Source organism: Ranitomeya variabilis, chromosome 4 (assembly GCF_051348905.1).
Source record: "Ranitomeya variabilis isolate aRanVar5 chromosome 4, aRanVar5.hap1, whole genome shotgun sequence".
NCBI lineage: Eukaryota > Metazoa > Chordata > Amphibia > Anura > Dendrobatidae > Ranitomeya > Ranitomeya variabilis.
In genome coordinates, this window is record NC_135235.1 from 543,663,671 (window position 1) to 543,691,002 (window position 27,332).

Sequence of the window (27,332 nt, forward strand, 5' to 3'; positions counted from 1 at the left end):
GAGATATAGGGAGGTTATATGGAGTAATAGGAGGAGATATAGGGAGGTTATATGGAGGAATAGGAGGAGATATAGGGAGGTTATATAGAGTAATAGGAGGAGATATAGGGGGTTATATGGAGTAATAGGAGGAGATATAGGGGAGGTTATATGGAGTAATAGGAGGAGATATAGGGGGTTATATGGAGTAATAGGAGGAGATATAGGGAGGTTATATGGAGTAATAGGAGGAGATATAGTGAGGTTATATGGAGTAATAGGAGGAGATATAGGGGGTTATATGGAGTAATAGGAGGAGATATAGGGGAGGTTATATGGAGTAATAGGAGGAGATATAGGGGGTTATATGGAGTAATAGGAGGAGATATAAGGAGGTTATATGGAGTAATAGGAGGAGATATAGGGAGGTTATATGGAGTAATGGGAGGAGATATAGGGGGGTTATATGGAGTAATAGGATATAGGGGGAGTTGTGGTAGGAAGCAAAAGTCATAAAACCCATAAAATTTGTATATATGTGAGATACTGAAGTCATACTAAATGATAAGTTATGGGATGAAAGAAGACTTATGAATTAATATTATTTGGAGTTTCTTTTTTTGGGTGGCGTTTTATTGATGTGATACCCATGTACAAAATAAATTAAACTTTCTTGCTTTTTCAAAGTAAAGTGAATGGATTGGAGGAACGAATAGGACACTTGTATTTTTTCTGTCATTCATCACTCCTCATCATTGCTTATACCACAAGAACACAACAGGAAGGATATATTGTACCACAAAACATGTAATGTTACAGTTTCCAGTTCCAATAAGACTTTTTATCTTTTTATGGATGAGGTCAGCTCTACTTCTGTTTATGAGCGCCTCTGTTTTATCCGTTTTTTAATCCTTTTTTTCAGCATAAAAAGATCGATGTAAAGGATCTTATTGAGGACAGCGGAGGCACAAAGCAATCCTCCGTGTACTGCACCTGCCACCCCACTGCTGAAGACATCCTGCCCTGCAACACAAGGAGAAGACTCATAATATGATTATAATATTCACCTAGGTCATGAATTGAAAATGTTCTAATCAACCGTGCCATGTCTGTGTCCAGCATGCAATACTACCTTTGATACGCAGCGGCCACGCTATGTATATCTCTGCTGCCAAATCAACTGGTCCCAGGAAATGCAATGATCTTCGAGCAATGTCTTCAGAGAAGGGTTGTACTCACAATGCCTTAAAAGGTTACTCTTAAACTTGTTCCATCGCTGGGGGTTCTAGCGGTTGGACCCCCAGTGATCATCAATCAATAATCAAATGGTTTTGTGAAGGGAACTCTAGATTAAATGGAGACTGCCAGAAATAGTGGCACTCTACACTGTGTTTTGTCCAGCAGTTCCACAGACAAAGAATGGGGCAGAGGTCAAGCATGTGCTCACTAGTGATGAGCGAGCGTGCTCTGATATTGTGTTATTACATCCAAGCATCTCAGTCAGCACTATGTTCGAGTCACCGCGGCTGCATGATTCACGGCTGTTAGACAGCAGCAACACATATGATGATTGCCTAACAGCCGCGAGGACTCAAACATATTACTCGACCAACGTTGTTTTATGTTTGTGCCACTTATACGCCCTGTAGATAAAAAGGGGTCTGGGTCCAGGGACACACATTGATCACTCAAACCACTGTGCAGAAGCACTTAGCTCAGCAAGATAAAGTGCTCAGAAGCGTCCTGTTCCTGGACGATCACATGTGCAGTGTGTATGGACTCCATAGAAAATCTATGTGACCATACTCCACTGTGCGCACCCTCATGGGGAACATAGTGTTTGTGACCTCCTCTGCCAGCTGAGCTGAGTGCTTCTGAACAGTGGTTTGAATGATCGGTGTGGGTCTCAGGAACCAAATATAAAAGAACTGATAATGAAAGTCTAAGTATACTTCTGTAATTAAAAGGAGTCAGACTCCCTTTAATAATATAACAATATTTTGTCATTTCAAGGGATGATCACGCCATGGAGGTAATAATCTACCACATTTATCATAAAAATACAATTGAGCTTTTTTTTTTTAAACTAAAGTATAAATTGTCTTTGTTGCCCATGGCAACCAATCACAGTGCGGCTTTCATATCTTATAATGCTCTAAGAAATTAAAATGAAAGCTGCACTGTGACAATGATGGATTCACTTTTAAACAGTTTTCAGAAACTGGCCCCTATATCTTCATTGAATATGGCCTTATCTATCAAAACTATGCGTAGCAACCAATCATAGCACAGCTTTCCGGAGCGTTCTACACAATGGCATCTGTGCTGTGATTGGTTGCTATATGCAGCAAGGCCTATGGAAGTCCCACAGACTTCGAGTCAAGCAGCATCACTCGTGTATCTGCTACTCCATTTGAATGAGGGACAGAAGACCCTGATTCTTATGATTGGTGGGGTCCTGCCCTCCAGGAATCAGACAGTTGTCAATTGTCTTGTGAATAAGTAAAAAATTATGATTCTGGGAACTCCTGTAAAGGCTGATAACAATTAAGACATAAGTTAATGTAGGGAGGTCTACCCTTGTCAGCACCCCCATTTACAGCCAGAAGGAACCTGCCTTGAGGCTTCATTTCTCGAGACTGATATTTGAAAAAACACTTGTGGCCCGTAGCAACAGTTTTTGTTGTCGGATAGATGCCTCTCTATACATATGGCTTCACCTGGTTAACCGCCTCTCACCTGTCAGGTATAACCCCGACACTGCAGTCTGTGACCTCATTCGGCTGATAATGTCACACTGGTATCTGCTGCAGTTCTGCTCGGCACCATACATGGACCCCTTTGGGGCCCGTAGATAAAATTCATTACTCACAGGCGTGGCAGCTTCCAAGTATTCAATCTATGTTCAAGGCAAATGAAAAAAGTAAGTGATTACATAGCAGTGGGTATAAAACATAAGAACTCATATGGATAGTGGAAACCATTTGACTCTGAGCACTTGATAACCCAAAAAGCATCACACTTGAATGCCAAATTGTGGGATGTGTCTGGTATCACCTTTGTCCCAAAAAAGACCAGAAACCACCCTATGTAAAAGGTTGCCTTTTTATGAGCCTACAGTATTTGTCTACCAGGGGTAATTGTTAGAAAATACATCCCTGGTACAGGGCATGATGGGGCAGTGCATAAAAAAAGAGATGCAAAGAACATCAAAAAGGGGATATCTGTGTTGTGCTTTACCCCCTTTGGTTCTGTAGTAACAGACCACAATATATCAGTTTTGTCCAGTGGTAAAGATGAGTGAATGATACGTAACTAATCGAATTTTTTACAAATTTTTTGTGATTGAATTTGCACGAATCTAGCCAAATGGATATTTATGGGGCAGGGGCGAGGTTAAAAAAAACAAACAATAAAATATACTCACTTGTCCTAAGCTCGCTCTTCACCTGTCCTGCCACTGAAGCTCTCGGCTTGGTCATCTGCTAGCTTTGGATCGGTGATTGGTCGTTGTTCTTCCAAACTACTCCCCCAAACAGTCATGATGTGCATTTATGCCACACGTAAGAATTAATTAGCTGCCAGATCTTTAGCTAGAGGAGGACTGAGCTTTGGAAATGTGTTGGCAGAACAGGAGAGGGGCAAGTCAAGAATAGATGAGTATAATGTTTTATTATTTTTGTAACCCCTTTTCAGTCATTGTTTTATTACGTTTTGTGTTTTGCAGAGATCTCAGACCATAGTAAAATGGCAATCAGTGCAGATTAAATTTGGAACAAAGTGAATCTGCCCAAATTTTAATATATTTGCTCATTTTAACCCCTGTGGATTCACTTAAAGTACCCTCAAATAAATATGAATATCTGTATGCACTACCTTTCCTTGTAGTTGTGGAAATTCTTTTATTGCTCTTTCAACCATGTGGTTGGCCAACATCATCTTCATAGTATGATACTCTTCGCCACGATTACGTGGTTTTTGGTCACTCCATTGATGGAACCAGTCATAAGGTGCCATTGTCAGCAGAGTCATACACGAATGGCCTATAGTGGAGGTCACATAATTTAGGATTTGTCCAGTGTACTTTCATGTTTTCCTCTCCTTCTAAGAGCTATAACTTTTTTATTTTTCCATTGACATAGCCGTATGAGGCCTTGTTTTTTTGTAGGATGAGTTGCAGTTTGAATAACTCCATTTATTTAATCATACAATGAACTGAAAAACGGCAGGCTCCTCATTAACAAGGCAACCCATCAGCGCCTTGCACTCTTATCACAGAGGTTATAATTTTCTGCCCAAAGTGGCTCCTCACTGAAACTGCGTGCCTTAAATTCAGCTGTCATGGATTGATGGCAGCTTTTAAACAGTTAACCTCAGTCATTGGTTCTAGGTCTGATCGCTGATGCTAGAGGCAGATGCTGGCTGTGTAATACATCCGGTATCTGTTCTGTGTGGAGCAGCAATTTCAAAACATAACTCACCATACCAAAATCAAAACCTTAAATGGCTATGTTGATGTAAAATTTAAAAAAAATATAAAAACCCCATGATTAACGGTATTTCAATCTATACAAATGATCACCTATACTGTGGTAAGTATAGAGTAATGACAAAAATAGCGAATATCTGTATTGCTTAGAATAACCCTTCAAGCATCAAACTTGGATAATCAGTCCTTTAGTAATTCTTCTCACCTTGATGGTTTCTTCACCTCTCCACTATGTTAGTTTTCCAAGACAAAGTGGGCAGTTGGTCTTGGTGTACCTTTACTACATAACTATCTATGTAATGCTTAAAATAGATCCAAATTCACATAATCCTGACCTGGATGCCTTTGACTGTATGTAGGATCCTTAGCAGATGGAAAAGTGATGAACATCAAGGGTAATTGCTTGCACACCTCTTCCCATTCCAAAGACTGTAATTTTTCCATTCTGAATAAGAAGAGCAAATAGTCTAGCATTCCACCACACCTTTTTGAGTGACTGTGAGTGTACTTATCTTATTTTTACAAAACGTTAAAGTGAAAGCTAAAGAGAGAATGATAGAAAAAGGTTCAGCAGGATGGGTTTTAAATTGGCCGAACCTTTGTTTCTCTAGGAGACCAGCCACTGCCAGACTACCATTTTCATACTGAAATAAACATGGACACTTGGGCAATGCAAGAATGTGTGGCTACAAGAAAGAGAGAGGAAGTAGTTGTCAGCAAAATAAGTGTTTGGCCAACGTCTAAATTAACTGTGTGGCCAACCTTATATCTTCTATGTACAGAAGCAACACAACTGAGTTTTCAAAGTTCTTAATTTTTTTACTAGAAGATGCAGGTGAGATTTTGAGGTTTACACAGTTTTTTCATCAATTGATCATCAAGTCCTTAGTAAGGCTTCTGTGGGTCAAGTTTTGGGTGTCAAATTTTATCAATAACTATTATCCAGGGAGATAGTGGATTATATCCGCGCTGCCAGACAATTCAGAATACAAATATGGTTAAAGGATGATGGTGGCTTATTCTACACGTTTCAAAGTCATCATGATTTCTTCTTCAGGAAATACCACACAGACCGTACCTATTTGCGCTCCTTGTTTTCCTACAGTTTTCGCTACTAAATTTTATCAATAAGGCAGATTTGTATTTACTCACAAGCTGTTGAGATCACTCTCAGTATAGATCCAGAGGTTGGTAGATTTCAGTCCCAGCTTATCACTTGTTCCGCATATACCTACGAAGACCAAAAAGCAACCCATCCCATACTGCAGACTAGACAAGAGGGACTCCACTTCTAATGAGGGAGAGAAGAACAGATGGGTAATGATGCAAAAACCATTATACTATTAGATAGTACTTCTATAAAATAGACTTCTGAAGAGTTATATAATTATGATACCATTGCTCCAGAATGAAACATAAAAGTTTTCCATATCCTTTTAATTTCTTGAAGGTTAGTGATGGAAATTTCTAGGGCTATTTTCAATGGTCACATCTTACCAGGTTTCTTCTTAACCACAAAAGGTAGAAGTTGTTCATACGTGTTGAAGATGCCAGCATCTGATACGACCACAGGAGCATAAATACAAATCTCCTTGTCTTTTCTCTGTACAGCCACCCCTAAAGAGAAAATGTAGAACTTCCAACCCATTCAATGTTGCCATCCCTAAACTCTATCAGCATTGTAACCAAGTTCTGGACAGACTCACTATGGTAAGCCTCATTTTATCTGCTATGATGTCATCCAGTATGGTGGCACATGACATTATTAGCATATAAGTAATGAGTCTAACTACATACATTGGTTTGTAAATCAAAACATAGAAGTTTCAAGACACACAGATTCTGTTACCAGGCATACTATAAAAACCCCATGATTGTATTGTGTCTCTAATACCATCTTCTAGGTCCTCTACCACTAATGGTCAGCTTATGTCTCCACTTGTTTGTCCTTCATTGCTTACCCGTGACTCTACCATTGTTTAACAAGATCCGTGTAACAGGAGCCTTTACAAGAACCTTGCCTCCAGCACGCTCTATTACCGGAATCATATGGAAAGCAATTTCACTGCTCCCTCCTCGAGGATACCAGGCTCCTCTTTTGTAATGATGAAGAAGAAGGGCATTGATCATAAAGCTAGAGTCATTGGGTGGGACTCCTGTAAAACATAGAGAACATTAAAAACCTTGGACACCTTTGTACAGAATATTTTATATTGCACCTAAGCTTTCTTCATTCAAAATGATGCAACTTTCTAAATAGTCTTCATTAAATAAAATTCTACCATTTTGCTATTGCTGAATTTCTGCTAATCTTTATCCAGCAGAGATTGTTGCAAAAAGGTTATAAATGTTACAAAAATCCTGTTCAGTTCACCCAACTGAAATATCAGCGTAAGGCTATGTTCACATGTTGCATTTTTGCTGCATATTTATTCTGCAGGAAATCCTGCTGTCTTGGCAGTTATGAAGCTGCTTACAAAAAGCAGGTTTTGCTGCATTTTTGTTTAATTTTTCAGGACCCCAAAGTTCAGACCACAGAAGCATAAACACAGGTCACCTATGCAAGGCATAGGTGACACCATAAAACCATTTTTTGAACATGTAACAGTGGGATAGGTGAATTGGTCTGGAATAGTTTACAGACATTGACAGAGAATTGAGTTTGTAGGACATTGTTTACTTTAACACTTTGGTTAGCTTCAGGCATTGTTCAATTTCACACCTCGGTCGGCCATGCGCAGCTATACACAGCAGCCACAGAGACTTCAAGCCTCTATCTCATGTCACACACTGCGCAGGCGCCATTAACCCAGCGCGCACACCGCGCTCCACACCTACCTTTGATATGGCCTCGCTTTGCTGCCGGCAGGCGCCATAAATAGAATCACTGCCACCAATGCAGACACACACTCTAAAGAAGCAGGATACCCCAGCAACACTCTAATAGGAGGTTGGTAATTACCCCATACCCTGTGCCACTCTTTTTCATGGATTATACACTTCTTTACAAGGGATTCTCCTTCCCTCTTTCTTTTCCCACAGCCCTTAAAGGGACCAGACCTCTTTACATCCACTTCCAACATTACAGGTCAGTGCTTAAAGTGATTTATACCTGCACACATCTAGTCCACCACTAGGCATTATTTAAACCGACCACTTAACTTATTTAATTAGCATATTTCCGGTCCTATTCTCATTGTACATGGTAATTGTAAATTACCTAACCCACGAGAGACCAAGGAAAGGATTTTAGTGCATTTATTGTACCTCATGAACCTTTTTCTCTTACAACGGGACTTATGAATTATTGATTGTAAATATAGTTGTATATACTTTTGTAAATATTAATTTCACGTTCCCTTTTTTGTGTACAGTACACTAATCGTAGTTTATGTTTACTTGCAGTTTGAGAAAGACCCGGAATAGGGTCGAAACGTTACTCCGTTTCTAATCCTGCTGTGTGTGTATATATACTTATGTTTCAACACTTGTGAATAAATATATCACCCTTTGCAAGATATAACCCGAGACAGTGCGGCTGTTTTCTTGTTTATAGGTTTGTCTGACTAACACAGTCTAAATAGATGTGTCTCTATTTTCCACTTTGTAGTAAATAAGTTAGCCACGTCATGTCACATCAAGAAGAAAACCACTGTTAAGATTGTCAGAAAACCAAACTTAGAACATTGAAATACTCGATGGGCACCATGTAGCAAACATGACTGAAGGAGGACTCTGGTGCTGACTGCTGAGCAACCTGTGATTGTCTGAAATTGGGGGCTGAGTGGCTTCACTATATCACTTATTATTGGCATGGGTACTGCCTATTTAGCTGGTTTGGTGACTTTCTAACCACTAGGTGTGAAATTGTGTACCGAGTATACAATAGTGTATTAGTTTTCCCTGGAGTGTTCCTTTAAATCCGGTCTGACAGCCAATAAGTTGTAAAAAATGTTGGTTTACAATTGAGTGTCAACCGGGCTCTGTGAGTCTGGGTGTTGGGCAAACAATACCAAGGATTTGTGGTTGCTCTAAATTTAAGACCACACAATATTGTGGCCAACACCAATTTAGAGGGTGCCTTGTATATTTTGTTTGGTCTTGCCAATGGTGACTTTGATGTTATGGGAGGTTAGCTTTGAAGAGCACGCTGTAATCATGTACATGGGACTTGATTTAATCCTTTCTCATGCCACCATAATCTGTACCATCCATGCCACAAAGCAGCAACAACAAAAACAAGCCAAAAAAACTACAACCATAAACCAAGTTCCTACATTCGTTCACACATATTTATAATTTCTAGTTAGACTTTCCATCATTTGGGACAGTCACTCAGTTTACTGTCCCAACCTTATATCTAAATACCCTGGTCAAGACAGCGTGAATTGTTGGCACCGTCCTGGCACCTTCTTGGCACCTAGCTCCCAAGGCACAAGCTCCACTAACACCTCCCTATACTGTAGGATAATAAACTTTGCCCAGTGTTTGTACTTTGTAATGGAGGTCATGTGTCTTGTTCGTTAATTGATTTATCAGAGATGTAATCAGCACATCCATAAACTAATTACAGAGAGTTAATGGATTACCCAGAAGATAAATTCAGAAGGAATAGACACTGAAATAGGTGTGAAATGATAGCATTTGAAGTGAATATTAACTGATTATCCTCCACAATATATAACATTTTCTGTAAATACCTTATTACATACTTTTGCCTTGTACATACTGTAGTTGTTTTGTGTAATGCCTGGTTTTCATGACTGCATCAGCTCCAAGAGCCACTGGCTGAGCCTAGATTTTTATTTTAATTTTTTTTCTTGAGTTGAAAGTGGCTATTGTTTAATTAAATTAATAATAATAATAATAATCTTTATATAGCGCTAACATATTCCGCAGCACAGCAGGTTGCACACATTATCATCGCTGTCCCCGTTGGGGCTAACAATCTAAATTCCCTATCAGTATGTCTTTGGAATGTGGGAGGAAGCCGGAGAACCCAGAGGAAACACACGGAGAACATACAAACTCTTTGCAGATGTTGTCCTTGGTGGGGTTTGAACCCAGGACTCCAGCCCTGCAAGGCTGCTGTGCTAACCACTGCGCCACCGTGCTGCCCGTATACAGGCTTGTCTAAATCTACAGTGTGATTTGTTTTGCGTCATTTAGGGCCAGAATGAGTGGTAGGCCAAGTAGGTTGCTGCATGCTTGACGAGAGGTGAGGGATGAAGCCAGGAAAGGAGCTGCATGATTTGGTATTATCACAGATATTTGTCTGAGTGGTCAGTCTAACCTGCACACAGAATTCACTTCCATGAAGGAGACAGAGGTGAAAGGGAGTTGGTTGTATGTATTACTGCATATATATCAATACTGAGATTGGTGGTACAGAAGCAAGGGAGGCAATGGAGTAATAAATTGAATTTATTGATCTGATAGCTATCATGCTGAACTTCAGGCCCCCAAAGGTGATGGCTTGCGAAACCATGGGCATTAAGAGAGATTAGGTGGAACTTTCCAGCCTATCTACAATTTAATCACTTCCTTGCACCTTTTACAAGAATGTACTAGGAAAAAGTAGACTTTACCAAATAGAGGCGTGAGGAGACTCAAAGCCCCATCTAACACATAATAAAACACCAGTCTAAAATGGTAGATGGGAACCCTGTTACCGATCTACATTGTTGCCCAGGAGCTTTAAGTTATGCCTTGTTATACAAGTTATGATATAGACCAATGCCCTAGTGATACCTGTGGTACTCCAACCATACATTATATTTATGTTAATTAAATGTCATGCATACTTCACTTTAAGAACCAATGCAAAGTCTCATTTCTAGTTTTCACTAATTAGCTATCTGTCACCTTATCAAGCATTGATAAACTAATTTTTCAAGTTTCAGATGTCTGTGTTTCAGAGTCCATGGACTAGCCACAGTTCCCGTGACCTGAACTAAAAATCCTCAAAGGCATTAGAAATAAGGAAATCAATTCACAGGACACTGGTCCAGCATCCATGTCAGTATTCTTTGACCACCAGAGGAGTCCTGTGAACCACATCCTATCTGCCGGTATCTGATTCACAGGCTTGGCGTGACATCATGCAAGGCCTACAATTATCAGAAGTGCCAGGGATGCTGGCAAGTAGGGAGAGGTTTGCAGGGCTCCCAGCTGATGCATGGACACTGGACAAGAGTTTTGAGAATCAATTTGCTCATCTCTAATAAGCATATATGAGTCTGTTTATTTCTGGTAGGAGACCCTGCATGAAGAGACCCTGGTCAGGAGACCATGTGAGCAGGTACCCTCATCAGGAGACCCTATGCACGGAGTTTGAAACATGAAGGTTTGAACCCAGCATCATGAAGAGTGGATTGTCACAAAGTGAACTGCTGCCAAAGATAGGTGTTGGGTCAAACAGGTCATCAGTTCTGATAAGAAAAAGAGTCACCACAGAAGAGCATTGGTAGATACAGTATTTAGATAGACTGACTTGAAAAAATATTTTTTTCAGAGCATATTCTCTACACTTCTGTATTAGCTTTACAACATGCTCTCTTACCATAGAAGAGGTAGCTGAACACTGTCTGGAGCTCTTTATTGCTAGTAAGGCCTCTCACCACATCTTGATGACTGGACTCTGCAAGGTGAAACACTGGAGATAGTCGATGAAGAAGACCAGACTTCAGAAGAAGCAGGGCTAAATGCTGAGGTATAATCTTCAGAATCGCCAGCAATGGCACCTGTCTCGCCACCTTCTGTAGATATATAAAATGAGAACACTCCTAATAATGATACACTATATAAAAAGGTTTAATCTGGCAGACAGGTATCACGGCTGTTTCTCATGTGTTCTCTAGGAGAAAGCCACCAACAGATATTTCTGCCTGTTGCTTATCTTCAGGAGAACAATGCAATTGGCAGTCTGAAACTAAACATGCCCTATTGATATCTCCTCCAAAGGTCAGTTGGCTGACGCCCCCATATACATTAGAGTGGCGACAGAACCCATCAATATCGCTAGGATCTGCCAACATTAGTCTAATGTGCATGAGGGCTTTAAAGAGGCATAATAAGTTTACACCACCCATAAGAAATGAGAGAACCTAAGCTACAGAACCCTCAAAATGCCTTTTAAAATTATACCTTGGTTGATGAAATCCGTCTAGTGGTTGTTGTTTAATCTGTATTTGCAGTTTTCAGTTAATGAGATTCTCGTGATTCGGGGTGGCCTGTGGGGTGTTTCATGTTGTGCTCTGCCTACATATTCATCTATATGGGCTTATGGCAGGTGACTAATCCTTCACTGACCTGCATCCTATTTTACGTGCTGCATAGAATATTGTATGGAATAAAAAAATTAACATTCATCACCCAGGCGCTGTCGCATGATACAATAGATAATATGCATATACAGTTGTGCTCAAAAGTTTACATACCCCTGCAGAATTTTTGCTTTCATGGCCTTTTTTCAGAGAATATGAATGATAGCATCAAGACTTTTTCTCCACTCATGATTAGTGGTTGGGTGGCGCCATTTATTGTCAAACTACTATGTTTTCTCTTTTTTAATCATAATGTCAACCCAAAACATCCAAATGACCCTGATCAAAAGTTCACATACCCTGGTGATTTTGGCCTGATAACAAGCACAGAAGTTGTCTCAAATGGGATTTAATGGCTACTAAAGGTAACATCCTCACCTGTGACCTGTCTGCTTGTAATCAGTGTGTGCATAAAAGCTGAGTGACTTTCTGGGATCCAGATAGACTTTTGCATCTTTCATCCAGCCATTGACATTTCTGGATTTTGAGTCATGGGGAAAGCAAAAGAAATGTAAACGGATCTACGAGAAAAGGTTGTTGAACTGTATAAAACAGGAAAGGGATACAAAATGATATCCAAGGAATTGATAATGCCAGTCAGCAGCGTTCAAACTGTGATTAACAAATGGAAAATTGGGGGCTCTGTTAACACAAAGCCACGGTCAGGTAGACCAACAAAAATGTCATCCACAACTGCCAGGAAAATTGTTCGGGATGCAAAGAAAAGCCCACAAATAACATTAGCTGAATTACAGGAAAACTAGCAGTGTGGCTGTTTTAAGATGCACAATAAGGAGGCACGTGAAGAAAAATATGCTTCATGGTCGAGTCGCCAGAAAAAAGCGATTACTGTGCAAATGCCACAAAGTATCTCACCTACAATACGCAACAGCACAGAGACAAGCCTCAAAACTTCTGGAACAAGGTAATTTGGAGTGATGAGACCAAAATTGAAGTTTTTGGCCTCAACCATAAACGTTACATTTGGAGAGAGGTCAACAAGGCCTATGATGAAAGGAACACCATTCCTACTGTAAAGCACAGAGGTGGATTGCTGATGTTTTGGTGATGTGTGAGCTACAAAGGCACAGGAAACGTGGTCAAAGTTGAAGGAAATATGAATGCAGCACATTATCAGCAAATACTGGAGGCAAATTTGCACTCATCAGCCCGGAAGCTGCGCATGGGACGTTCCAACATGACAACGATCCAAAACATAAGGCCAAGTTGACTTGTCATTGGCTACAGCAGAACAAAGTGAAGGTTCTGGAGTGGTCATCTCAGTCTCCTGACCTCAATATCATTGAGCCACTCTGGGGAGATCTCAAGCACACAGTTCATGCTAGACAGCCCAGGAATTTACAGGAACTGGAGGCTTTTTGCCAAGAAGAGTGGGCAGCTTTACCATCTGAGAAAATAAAGAACCTCATCCACAACTACCACAAAAGACTTCTAGCTGTCATTGATGTTAGAGGGGGCAATACACGGTATTAAAAAATGGGGTATGTGAACTTTTGATCAGGGTCATTTGGATGTTTTGAGTTGTCATTTTGATTTAAAAAGAGAAAACACAGTAGTTTGACAATAAATTGCTTCACGCAACCACTAACCATGAGTGGAGAAATGTTTTGGTGTTATTTTTCATAGTATATGAATAAATGCCAAGAAAGCAAAAATTCTGCCATGGTATGTAATCTTTTGTACACAACTGCATTCATTTATGATTTAGAAGGAAAAAAATTGGCTTAATCAAGATGTCACCAGTGGCGCCTGCGCTGTAGCATCTATCATTACGCAGTAGATGCCACTGCCCAGGCACCGACACCATTTTGCTAGAGATAAAAAAACTTGGCTCCATGAAAATGGCGCCAGCAGCGGTGCCTGCGCAGTAGCATAATTCGGAACGTGATAGATGCTACTGCGCAGGCACGGCCCCCAGCGCCATTTTGATAAAAAAAAGTTTTTCTCACTACAACACTGCATGAATAAATCATAAATGCATATATGCATATTATTCATTGTATGATGCTACAGTGTAGGCACCTGCGTGATGAATGTTATTTTTTTTATACACAATATTCTATGCAGTATGTAAAATAGGGGGCAGGTCAATGAAGGATCAGTGACCTGCCATAAGCTCATACAGCTGCATATGTAAGCAGAGCACCACATGAAGACCCCCCACAGGCCACACCGAAGCACGATAATCTAATTAAAGGGAACCTGTTGCCAGGTTTGGCTGATAAGTAGTGTTGAGCATTCCGATACCGCAAGTATCGGGTATCGGCCGATACTTGCGGTATCGGAATTCCGATACCGAGTTCCGATATTTTTGTGGTATCGGAAATCGGAATCGGAAGTTCCCAGTGTATGGTTCCCAGGGTCTGGAGGAGAGGAGACCCTCGATGACGTCGCGGCTTGTGATTGGTCGCGTGAGCAGTCACATGAGCGGCACGCGACCAATCACAAGCCACGACGTCATCAAGGGTCCTAAACTCCTCATTCTTAGGAACGGAGGCTGCCGGTTACAATCGGTAAGGTCCAGGGGCCGCCGGACGGGTGAGTATATCCATATTTTTTATTTTAATTCTTTATTTTTTACATGAATATGGATCCCAGGGCCTGACGGAGAGTTTCCTCTCCTTCGGACCCTGGGAACCATCCAGGATAGCTTCCGATACTTGTGTCCCATTGACTTGTATTGGTATCGGGTATCGGTATCGGCGATATCTGATATTTTTCGGGTATCGGCCGATACCATCTGATACCGATACTTTCAAGTATCGGAAGGTATCGCTCAACACTACTGATAAGAGATATGGCCATCACCTTTCAGGACTGATATGCAGCATTCTATAATGAAAAGAAGCGAAGAAAAATAACTTTGATTATACTCCCCTGTGGAACAGTCTGGTTCGATGGGTGGCACTCTTCTTGGCCCGGCGCCTCCCTTCTTCTTGCAGTGCTGCCCTCCTGCTTGCTTCGTGTGGATGACGCGTCTCAGCACAGTGCTCCTGCACAGGCGCACTTCTCTGCCCTGTTGAGGGCAGAGCAAAGTACTGCAGTGCACAGGTGCCGAGAAAGATCAAAGAGCCCCGACGCCTGTGCACTGCAGTACTTTGCTCTGCCCTCGACAGGGCAGAAAATTACGCCTGCGCAGGAGCGCTGTGCCGAGGAGACTGTGTGGATGACAAAGGGACGCGTCATCCGCACGAAGCAAGCAGGAAGATGGGGATCGTAAGAAGATGGGAGGCACCGGACCAAGAAAAGCGAAGCCCACGGACCGGACCGCCTCGAGTATAATAAGTTATTTTTCTTCTCTTGCAGGACGGGTTGGGGGCTTATATACAGCATTATAGAATGCTGTATATCAGCCCTGAAAGGTGATGGCCGTATCTCTTATCAGCCAAACCTGGTGACATTCACTTTAACTGAAAATAAAGATTAAACAACAACCACAAGATGGATTTCATCAACCAAGGTATCATTTTAATCAGTATAACGGCCCCAACCTGACACTCTCTGTAGGTTGCTGAGCAAAATCCTGTTGACAGGTACGCTTTAATATTATCAAGGCAATATGATTACTGCTTAATGTAATAGCACAGGGAAGTTACGGAATAGCAGGATGACCATAAAAATTCATTGTTTGGAACAACTTTCTCCTTAGCAGAGATATTCATTTGAGCAACTTCTGTTTCTTATCATATCCATTATATCTGTTGTGGTGTGACTGGTGGTCGCGTGGTTAATGGGAGGTATTTATCACAGGGATGGATGCTCCCTGCGATGCAACCCGGAGTATTTTGTCTTTAGTGCACGTGAGCACTAAAGATATCATTTAGTGCACCTGGGTCCGGGTTGCGGGTAGCTATGAGTGATGGGAGGGTCTGGCTACCCATATACCTCACCTCTGAGTGGGGGTGCTAACTGTACCCTTTTTCCCTGCAGGAGGTTGAGAACCTGCAGTGATGTCATGATCATGTGATCAGTGCATGTGATGTTACCTCACCTGTGGGTGTGGTTACAGGCTACCTAAAGGAGGTATGTTTAGCTGCACATGGTAGTAAGTGTTTGGGAGTCTGTCAGTGTGGACGGATTTCCATGTGTCCAGGCTGGACAGTACAGAGTGGTCTGTGTCTTGAGAGGGAGAAGCCTTTGTGTGTCCGTGGCTTCGGATAGAGCCTGAGTGCTAGACATTGCACAGCCTGTGTGCCTCCAGGCCTGAGAGAGCAGAGCCTTGCTATGGACATTAATGCTGTGTCGGCCTGATGTACGGACTGTTTACCTTTTTGTTGCTGCCTTGATGGTTTATGGAGCAAATAAACCCACATGGACATTGAAGAGAATGTGCCTCCTGTTTCCTCCTACGCATCTGAGTGAGTACAATCCTTTCAATTGGTGCTAGACTGCGGGCAACGATCCAAGGAGCACATGTTGCAGCGCTGGCTGGTCTGAGCCAGAAGAGTGGACGGTCTTGACAACCGTGAGTAATACTGACCGGGGTCAGTGAGAACTGCTGTTTGTGGGATACCCCTGAGGAGAAGAGGGATCTGGGAACCTGTGTGGCTGGCAGGTAACGGACAGAAGTCTGTGCTATGCTGACCGGGGTCAGTGAGAGACTGTGTTTTCTTATAAAGCACGTGTGCAGGTGTTTGCTGTGGACTGGCGGGTCCATGTATTTTTTCTTCCTTGATCAACTTGCTGTGGCTCGGCGGGGCCACGAAGACTGAAGGCGTCTGGCGGTAACTCGGCGGGGTTACGAAGTTTGCTGTGGATCGGCGGGTCCACGAAGTCTGCGGTGGTTACGTGCAGTGCAGTTGCAGCAAGAGGTTCTGCAGCAGCCGGAGATGCGGTGGCAGCAGCAGCAGCTTGTGATCGGCAGCCGGAGGTGCCAGTGGTTTGTGTCTGCAGTGGGAGCTGTGGTAGCACTGCAGCACCCCAGAGTCCTGGTTGCTGCAGTAATGTTATTCTTCCACCAGGAGGAGTGATATGATTACGTCTGATGGCACTAAAGGAGTTCATCTTTCCAGGTATCACGACACACTTCACACTCCAATCCACCAGGGGGAGCCATGCTCCTATCTAGTAGGGCACTCCTCACAGAAGGGTAAAACTGGTGGTTTGGATAGAAAGTTAGAGAGAAGCTGGCTGGGCTTTGCCCAAGCAAGACCTGTCAGGCAGACAGGAGGAAAGGAGGAACATCTGAGCTGCAGACAGAGAGTCCATGTCAGGAGTGGGATCCTGACAGAGGCCTAGCACAAGATAGAAAGCTACGGAGCGGTGCCTGCCCCACGTGCAGCAGTATCCTAAGAAAGGACACAAAGAGAAGTGTATTGTAGAGAGTGAGAAACGAAGTCACAGCACAAGGAAAAATAACCTGGAGGAGTTCTGCCCCGAGACAGGCAGCCTCCTTCTGAGGCGCGTAGCCAGTGGCCGGAACACCAAGGGAGTAATTGACTCTACGCATTACTTCAGAGACTGGCAGGACAGTCAATTCCAAGTTGGCTGCCCAACCTTAATACCTAAGAAGACACGGTGGCAAATTGTGGGGGTCGGGGCATCTCTAGGGTCCCTATAAACAAGCCTCAGGCCATCCCAGTCAAACGGGTTTGTCCTATCCATACCATCTGGGGGACAGAGAGGAAGAAATAACATCTAGAAGATCTACAAAGGTTGTGAGGACTATCCCGTGGTGCTCAGCAGGGAAGTACTACAACACACAGGCGCTAGTAGGAAGGCTACTGATTTCCACCTGGTTAAGAGAACTCTGGATTTGCCTTCGGACCGGCCAGACTCTGCCTGCCCTGTGAACGGTACTCTGGACTGTGGACGCTGAAGTCTTCAGTAAAAGGTAAAGAGACTGCAACTTTTGTGTCCTCGTTATTTATTGCGCCTTACATCGTCCACCATCACCACCTACACATCTGGGAAGCCCTGGGGACATACTTCACCTGTGGGAAGGTATACCATCTAGCTGCTATAACATCACCCCAGCGGACCCCTAAGCAGCGTCGGTCACCCTGACCGAAAACACCACAGGTGGCGTCACGAACACTAGACAAACTACACCTTTAATTGGACGCCCCTCAAAAGGGCCACGGACCAGGTCAGGCCACCGTGACATCCCCAGAGAGGGACCCGGTACCGAGTACCCCATTGCCCTTGACGTGGGGGCGCTCCAGCACCAGTAGGAACTGGTGAGATGTCGAAAAAGACATTACTGGACCAGGTCGTGCAGACTCTTAAAGGGCCAGTGCTGACCTAAAGAGACATATACTGTGGTACTGTTGGGGCCTGTGAGTGCCGTGGGGGAGTCTACGGGGTGTACCCCAGAGTGGGGTGGTGTCCCTAAAGGGGGTGGAGTCCCAAAACGGAGCGGTGACCCCAAATAATTATGGTTGGCCAAAAAGGGGCTGCATCCCAAAAGGGAGTAGTTGCCCAAAAGGGGGTGGAGTTCCTAAAAGGGGTGGTGGCCCTAAAGGAGAAAATAGTCCACAAGGGGGTGGTAACCCAAAAGGGGGTGGCGACCCAAATAGGGGTGGTGGCCCAAAAAGGGGCGGCGGTGAATTCGCTGATGAACTGTTGCGGGGTTCAGTGTTCGAACAGCGCATGTTGAGAATATTGTACTGACTTTCCATCTGACAAGATGTCACAGAGCTGTTCTGTAGAAGTCAATGAAGTGTGCGTGACTGGACTTCTGGACTCAGGGAGCCTGGTGATGCTGGTGAGCGCCACACTCCCTGTCTATGATTCCCGGAAGGAAGATGGAAGTCCACTGCGTTCATGGGGTCCCTAGGGATTATCCGGTGTCCAGGGTAATCATTGAGACTACCACTATTTTTTTTCCAGCCATGATGTACCTGTAGTCCCAGACTTGCCATTTCCTGTAGTAATAGGCCAGGACTTTGAAAGGTTTTGGGACTTGTGGGAGGAAAGGGGAGTGTCTGATTGCTCAAAAAGGATCCAGATTGACCCTAAGGGAGCCCCACCACAACAGGCGGCTGTAGTGATTCCGGATCATGTGATGTGTGAAAAGGAGATAGCAACACCTAAGGTCGATAGTCCAGAGTTCCGGGTGACTGGAAGAAAGTGTGGGTCTGACACTTGTTTAAGTGGGGAATTGCTGTTCCAGGATGACAGAGTGAGGGGGGTGACTCCTATTCAGACTGTGACTCGAGCGCAAGGGAAAAAGTGTGCAGTAAGGAGGAGCCGAGTAAAAATCACAGATCTTCAACTCGTCGCGGGGGCCGCAGAAAGGCGGGACAGGTTACACCCTCTGAGAAGAGAGATGATGAGGAAGAGACAGGGTCAGGTACAGATCACTTTATTGTCCTTGATGAGGAGGTCACTTTATCTCTGACAAACCCTAGCACTGATGTAGTTGGTGACGCGCTGGGGTTAGAACAGACCTGTAGTAGACCCACATCTGCAATGCCCGGAAAGGGTGAAGTGGCTCAGTATGATGAAGGCTCCAGAGTACCTGATGCTGAAGAGATGGAGAACTCTGAAGTTACAAAGAGTCAAGAGGTACCTAAGAGTAAACAGACAGAGAGCCCTGCAGAGACCATAGATGTGGGTGCAGAAACAGGTGGAACCCTGAAGAGGCAGAGTGTGAGTGGGCAAGAGACCCCATCTGAAAGTTTAATTAAAGAACTGGTAGTGCGACATGTGCTAGCCAAAAGAGAGCAGGACCATAACATAGAGCTGCTTAAAGAAACAGTCGAACGAGAAAGGGTTCTGAGGCAAGCAATTGAGCACAGAGTGGGTGACCTAGAGAAGGAAGTCTCTGAGCTCAGAGGTCACCTGTCAGCGTGTCAAAACATGAACAAGGCCATATTGAAAGATATGGAGGTGTTCAGAGAGGCCCAAGAGAAGAATCAGCAGGAGCTTCTCCACAGAGAGGATGAGCGTCGCTGCTTGGTAGAGGAGCAAGATAAAGTTCTCCAAGAGCTCAAGACAAAGGAGATTAATCAACAGCTCCAGAAATCCACGGATGACCGGGAAATCGAACTGTTGCGCTCTCCCGATCTGATCACTATGAAGGAGAGTGAGCTGGAGAGGCTGACCAAAGAAGGGGCCTCCACGGAGGAAGACATCCAGCAAGGGAAGAGCCACGCAGATGGCCGAGCAAAGGATGAGGAGGTCCAACGATATGACCAAGAAGGTGAGACTTCGATTTTCAAGTGCGTAATAGACGTACCCAAAGACATGCAAGAAGCGTGTGCCAGTGAGGAGGTGCATGAAGCTTTTAAAAAGGCGGTCAAAGCGTATAGGGTGCACTGGGCACATGAGACTCATCAACTGGTCATACTGTCGACTAGGGAAGTCACAGTGAAGCGGGTGGCTGTCCTGAGAGAGATGCATCTACAATGCCTCTGCACAAAACAAATGATCACGTTGAAGAATGAGGAAGCCGCTCGATGTCTGGAGCTAGCGAGAGAAGCTGAAAGTCGGTTGGGTATTGTAGAAGACATCGTGCAAGTGCCCAGAGGTCTGGTGAGGAAAGTCATCGGAAGATTTGGGAAGGTGATGCAAGAGATGGTGAATAGGTCTGGTGTTATGATAGTGAGCATTCCAGCTGATGACGAAGCCCAGGTCGTGGGAGAAGATGGGATGGTTCCATTCCTTGTCGTCGGATCCATGGAGAGCCTTGGGAATATCCAAATGCTCCTGGGGTATCATGTGGCATACCTGAAACAGATAGAGCAGCTAAGACGTGAGAGGGAGCAGATCAATATAGAGCTGCAGGAATTGGCAAACAGATTGCCACCTCCTTCAACTCGCGGTATAGAGAGACGAAGAGGTTCTCTAAAGACTGGAAGTCCTCAAGCTGAAGCTAACAGAGGATAAAGAGGTAAAGGGAAGAACTGCTCTCTGAAGAAAGACAATAGGAGAGATCACCAACAGAGGGAGAACCGAAGGTGGCCAGATGGAAGAGCTAGAAATAGTGACTCCTCAGTTAACTCAGGGCTCAGTGACCTAAGCGGGAGACCCTGTAGCGGACGAAATGACAAAGAATCAGACCAGACAGGACGCATGGGTACAAGGGGATTATGCCTACGTACTGACCGATGGAGGCGGGGAAGGCCTAATAGATTGTTGACGCTGAAACATGAGGCAACAAAGTCTGATAGTACACTGTTCACAGACAGGGATGTGGTGACAGTGATGGACTATGTCTCAGGGGCTGACGCTCAAAACCAATTGGGAAGGCCCTCTCGACGTATAGAGCAAGGTTATGTGGGTGCCCTGTCTCGGGGCCCTCGGTTTAGGACAAGTGTTCAACCCCACAGGTTTGAACAGAGGTGGTGTAACTGGTGGTCGTGTGGTTAATGGGAGGCATGTATCACAGGGATGGATGCTCCCTGCGATTCAACCCGGAGTATTTTGTCTTTAGTGCACGTGAGCACTAAAGATATCATTTAGTGCACCTGGGTCCGGGTTGCGAGTAGCTATGAGAGATGGGAGGGTCTGGCTACCCATATACCTCACCTCTGAGTGGGGGTGCTAACTGTACCCTTTTTCCCTGCAGGAGGTTGAGGACCTGCAGTGATGTCATGATCATGTGATCAGTGCATGTGATGTTACCTCACCTGTGGGTGTGGTTACAGGCTACCTAAAGGAGGTGTGTTTAGCTGCACATGGTAGTAAGTGTTTGGGAGTCTGTTAGTGTGGACGGATTTCCATGTGTCCAGGCTGGACAGTACAGAGTGGTCTGTGTCTTGAGAGGGAGAAGCCTTTGTGTGTCCGTGGCTTCGGATAGAGCCTGAGTGCTGGACATTGCACAGCCTGTGTGCCTCCAGGCCTGAGAGAGCAGAGCCCTGCTATGGACATTAATGCTGTGTCGGCCTGATGTACGGACTGTTTAACTTTTTGTTGCTGCCTTGATGGTTTATGGAGCAAATAAACCCACATGGACATTGAAGAGAATGTGCCTCCTGTTTCCTCCTACGCATCTGATCAATCCTTACAATGTATATTCAGAAATGTAGCATCAATTAATCCTCACCTTCATCAAACTGACAAATTTGTCAATGGCTTCCTTTTCTCCTGGAAACTGCTTCTTTAGGGTAGTTGGAAATTCATGCTTTCCTGCATAAAGTCGGTACAACTTATGACCTATGATGATCGAGTCATATTGGTCTTCCAGACGGTTCCACTGAAGTTGTCCGTCCGTTAACTGGTCCATGATCACCCTCAACATTCCTCCTTCATGCATCTGACCGACATAGTGGAGACCTATCCAATTTCAGACAGTGTTGGCAACTGTAAGCTCAATCTAACATCAACATCTGAATGAGTCTTATTAAGTCGACAGGTGACTGAAAAGATGAAGACTTTAGTGGAACTATAAGTTGCATATAGGCATCAATTTGACAGTGTTTAGGCTACTAAAATACTCACCCACGTCAAACTCATACCCATGCTCTTGGAACGTGTGACAACTGCCCCCTGCTTGATCATGTTGCTCTAACACAAGGACTCTTTTTCCAGCCTTTGCAAGAGCAGCGGCTGCTGATAGGCCTCCAACACCACTTCCAATAACCAGTGCATCTAGGTTGGGTGGTATTTTGTCCTGGGCGAATCCTGTACTAGACAGAGAGGAGAGAACCAAATATACAAATACAGTATGGAATGTTACCGGGAGGAGAAGGGATTCTGGCATCTTATATAATATTTTTTCAGAACCCTATGCCCAAGAATGTTTACGAGTTTATGCTATACGACTCTTTGTGAGAATAACTAACTAAATAAAATTTATTTCTCCTTTCCACCACCAAAAAATCTCTGCAGAAGGAATAGCTGAACATTTGAAGATGATTTTCTAAATATACAGTATAGATTGATGAAAACCCCTTTGACAACATTTGAGGGGAATACATCTATACCTAGCACAAATGTCTTTAAGGTTGTATAGAGGGTCTATTATCTTCGGTGCTCCTTGAATCTGTGTGTCATGATTTGCCCCCTCAGATCATATCCAATTCTGAAGGGACCCAAATCTTTTTTTTTAGATGTTAGGCTGGCTGAAGTTCTCTTCAACAGAATTAGCTATTCATCAGTCAAGAGCCAGACCTGAGACAATTATCTGATCTCGTCCACGCTGAAAAATCTGTCTATGTAAATGTGAAAAAACTAAATTACATGGACAGATTCTTAGCCATTGTAAGGGGCTATCGTCAATGTAACAAGTCAATTGCTACTTGGCCTTTATACATGGGTTTATGCATTATGTATAGGAAAGCACAGTCATTAATTAGGTTGTCTGGTTAAAACAAGTTATCACTTATCCATGGAATAGGCGTTAATAACTTGCAGAGCAATGGGTGTCTCACCACTCAGGGAATGGTGAACAGTGTAACCTGCACCCCAATTATTTCCTTCGGTCTTGCCGACCACTGTGCACAACTTTTTCCAACAGCCCTATAGAGAATGAATGAAGCATTTATTGGGCATCCAACCTGCTGGACCTTGTAATGAGTATAACAGTTGCCCATCGGGCACCTGCCAATTCTGTGGATAGGTGACATTTTGTTGTAACCAGACAACCTTTTATTGCAATTGTTCTCCATACAATTTGCATATTTTTGGCAGCACATTCCTTGTTTACACAAGATGTGCTGTGCTGCCAACCAATGATGCCTCATTAAAATTGTTAGTTTGTTCATTGACTGCTTGCCATGTTTGCACAGGCCAATGATCAAGAACAAGTGTTCTTACAAACGCTCATTAAGCCAGTTGTTAGACTGTGGAAACTTAAGTAATCTGTAATGAGAAAAAGGTTTTCTGTAGGGACCTATCATCATGGAAATGTCCAATATTCTGGCAACATGTTATAGAGCAAAAGCAGGTGATAAAAATGTTTTGTATTATTTTGTGGCAGAAGGATATGTATCACTTGTATTTATTTATTTAAATTCCTGCTTACTTGGCTCAGAGGTCCAGTGGGCGGTCCTAATCAGTCACTGACAGCTTTCACTGTATGCATGCTCATTCAGGGAATTATAACAATCTCTAATTAGGACCGCCCACTGGACCCAGGAGCCAAGAAAACAAGAATGTAAATGAATAAAAAATATATATTTTCTCCTACAAAACTGTATAGTAATGTGCTCACCTACCTCTGCTCTATTACTGTATTCTGCCTGCAGATCAGGTGGAACGGAATGCTTAACGTGATAGGTTCTCTCTAAAGGGAACCTGTAACTATGAAATTGCCATCTAATCTGTGGGCACCATGTTATAGGCAAGGGGAGCTGATTAGATTGGGATATATATATATATATATATATATATATATATATATATATAGTTTTGGGAGGAAAGATTCGGTATAACCTGAGTTTTAATCACTTAAACCTCTGCTCTTTTTTTTCTGACTTGAACACCCCAACCTTCACCATGCTGTGATTTTAATTACATCCAAACACAGTTGGTTCTAACCTTCCTATAAATGCAGGCTTTACCATGTTATTAGCCATAGGTAAGTGTTCACACTAGGCAGACAGGTTAGTTACCCATCCGATCTGAGATTACCTTGACGTTTGGTGGATGGGCTCACAATTTTTGGCCAAATCTTGTGCTAAGCATCTCATGTGTTTTTTCATAGATTTCACAAGCCAGTATGCTGTTCGCATTTCGTGTGTCGCACATTTCCTTGCTTTAGCGCAGTAAAATTGAGTGCAGCCATTATCTATTTGCTATGACGTGGTGCCTGCAGATTGGATGGCAATTTCATGGTAACAGGTTCCCTTTAAGATACAATTTTTTCTATATTGTTGCTGAACTCCATTACAGTCAAATTTGATAACATATTGTGGGTAATCTTACTTTTATACCATAATTAACAATACAACTGTATACAAATAGACAAGATAATATGTATTAAAAGAATACAATTATGATGTTCTTACATTGCATTTAATATGGGATATCACAATTGCTTACCTTGTTTAAGAACCTTGTCCCTTGCTCTCTTGTCTGTGACTAGAGGTCCGGGGGGCTGGATATTTTCTTCCTTAAAGAAACTCCCCCATCCATAATACAACCGCAAGTAGCAATAGAACAACATAATAGACAGCAACAGAGCAAGTAGGAACCATAGTAACATGATTGGGGGAAAATGCAGCAGTCAGGTAAATATGGAAGTTTTAGATAGAAAGAGAACTAGTTGGCTATATGACACTGCACAAAGCTGCAATCTGCACACTAAGTCCACACTTCAATAGTTCACAACAAACAGTATATAGTCATACCACATTCACGCACGCTGACTGAATATTACATATATACAGACACTGCCGGGATTCCACAGTCATACACAGCCAGCCAACACAGACGTCCTGCACCCACAGCGCTCAATGGAATTAATCTACCAGTAAAGGATTCAGAATAACAGTACAAAGGTTCCTTGTTATCACTGTAACCCCAGGAGAAAGTCGATTCCTGCTAAGTAAACTCCTAATCCATAAAGTATTGCCAGTGCTAATTGTATGAACATCTACATCATGTGCATTTAAAGGCATCCAATGGTACCACCAATAGTCTCCACATAACAATACCAGTAATACCAGTAAAAATGAATAATAATAATAATAATAATAATAATAGCAGAAAAAAAAAAGGGGAGAAGCCAGCACTGCTTATGGTCAGAACGCAACAATTAAAGTGCACATGCACAAACTAAATTCAAACTGTATTTCAAATATGAGACATTTAGCAAACAATTGATCAATTCTTTGAGCTACCCCGCCACTTCACGGCAATCTCATAATGGGGCAGTCCTACGCTACGTATTTTATTTGCGTTGTGCCATTACGGCCTCCTAAATGTATTAAGAGTATAAAAAGAAAGACCACATTACATGCAAACTGTACCTGGAGCATTTCAGAATCACTCCCTTGGTGCCAGGAAAGGCAAGCGCGGGTAAAGGCCGATCAGGTCCTGTGCGGACATCTCAGATCTGGCTTCCACACTGCCAAACCAGCACCAAAGGTGCACAATTAACTAAAGCCTGAGGCAGGACAGGGCTGCTGTGTGTGTGCACAGCAGCCTATCAATCACAGTGAACACAGAAAGAATAGCGTACATAACCCAGCGTGCGCGGCAACAGTGGTGGTCAGCCACTTACCAATGCAACAGCAGAAAAAAAAAGGGGAGAAGCCAGCACTGCTTATGGTCAGAATACCAGTAATACTGTGAAAATAATATTTCAAGCCATAGACTTCATATCAAAAGCAGTAGTCTTCCAGTGGTGGTCAATAATAGTAATAGTCTCCAAACAATAGTGTCAGTCATACTGCCCATGTAACAGTACCAGAAATGGTCTCCGAACAGTGTCAGTCACACTACCCATATAATAGTACCAGAAATGATCTCCGAACAACAGTGTCAGCTACAAAGCCCATATAATAGTACCAGAAATGGTCTCCGAAAAACAGTGTCAGCTGCAATGCCCATATAATAGTACCAGAAACGATCTCAGAACAACAGTGTCAGCTACAATGCCCATATAATAGTACCAGAAATGGTCTCCGAACAACAGTGTCAGCCACAATGTCCATATAGTAGGACCAGAAATGGTCTCCGAACAACAGTGTCAGCTACAATGCCCAAATAATAGTAACAGCAATAGTCTAATAAGACAAATATATAAAGTTTCTCCAAAAATAATCATAAACTTTTAACTGACTAATCCAATTGGAGTAATTAAAAATGACAAGACATAACTTTTAATAATAATGTTAAAAAACTCACTGTGCAACTATAAAGTTTAAAACACTCAAAAGTGCCAGAGTAACCACAGTTTGTCAGTGGTATCCCCTACGGGATCAGAAACATGAATCTAGATATTAGCTGATCTAATGGATCTCAATAGGAAATTATATAGGTTAGACCCCCTAAACATATCAGTTAGAGAGCGAACATGATTGAATGTTGGCAGTGACAGGTCCCCCCTCTTTGCTTATATGGTGGCATTCAGGTTAGGGGCAAGTCTGGTTTTATAAATGCTGTCAGTTCAATGATCTCCACTTTGCACTGACGAGGGGCAATACCCCGAAACACAGTGTCTGCAAATTGAGATTCTGGTTTGGCTATTATCCTAAGTCATGTGACAAGGCTCGTTAAAGGGTCGACATTGACTTGTAGGATTGCTACTTCCAATAGGAAGCACTAGAGATCTAGTTCTCTTCCTGTCATGTCGGACGCTGTTCAGACCAGGTCGGTTGACAGACAGCGGTAATTCCGCTTTTGACCACTATTTGCTCATTGGCGTCGGCTAGATTTTATCTAGCTGTTCCGGGGTTAATTTACCTGATCCTCGGATTGGAAGCTAGGCCATGCTCATTGCCTTTAAATAGCTCTCCTGATCATTGGGCGTCGCCGATTATAGCTTCTGTCTTGTGCGTTGTTATCTCGGTCTGGAGTGGAGAGCTGGTTGTTGGAGATTCGCTGCTGGTGGTGTATTTTCCTTTGTCTTATTTACTCCTTCCTATATTTGTATTTATTTTGCCCTGCACATTTATAGTGTATTC

The 27,332-nt window shown here is 43.1% G+C and overlaps 1 protein-coding gene across 1 annotated transcript; it reads right to left on the reverse strand.

The window, feature by feature from the left end:
• Positions 1-675: 675 nt before the first annotated feature.
• On the reverse strand, positions 676-25,170 carry LOC143765664 (all-trans-retinol 13,14-reductase-like). The gene is made up of 11 exons (XM_077252550.1): positions 24,745-25,170; positions 22,201-22,383; positions 21,806-22,035; positions 11,031-11,226; positions 6,430-6,624; positions 5,966-6,085; positions 5,621-5,759; positions 4,804-4,913; positions 3,856-4,022; positions 2,719-2,878; positions 676-1,002 (listed from the first exon to the last, which is right to left on the reverse strand). Exons 1-11 carry the CDS (start codon positions 24,905-24,907, stop codon positions 857-859), a joined length of 1,809 nt encoding a protein of 602 aa, XP_077108665.1. The 5' UTR covers positions 24,908-25,170; the 3' UTR covers positions 676-856.
• Positions 25,171-27,332: the final 2,162 nt, after the last annotated feature.

What these genes read in the sequence shown, in the direction of transcription:
- LOC143765664 (XM_077252550.1), bottom strand. Translation starts at nt 24,907, where the DNA reads ATGTTACTATGGTTCCTACTTGCTCTGTTGCTGTCTATTATGTTGTTC. An exon ending in AATTTGTCAGTTTGATGAAG is followed by an intron (nt 11,227 to 21,805) that starts GTGAGGATTAAT and finishes ATATATCTACAG; the next exon opens with AAGGTGGCGAGACAGGTGCC. An exon ending in TGTGGTTAAGAAGAAACCTG is followed by an intron (nt 5,760 to 5,965) that starts GTAAGATGTGAC and finishes CTCCCTCATTAG; the next exon opens with AAGTGGAGTCCCTCTTGTCT.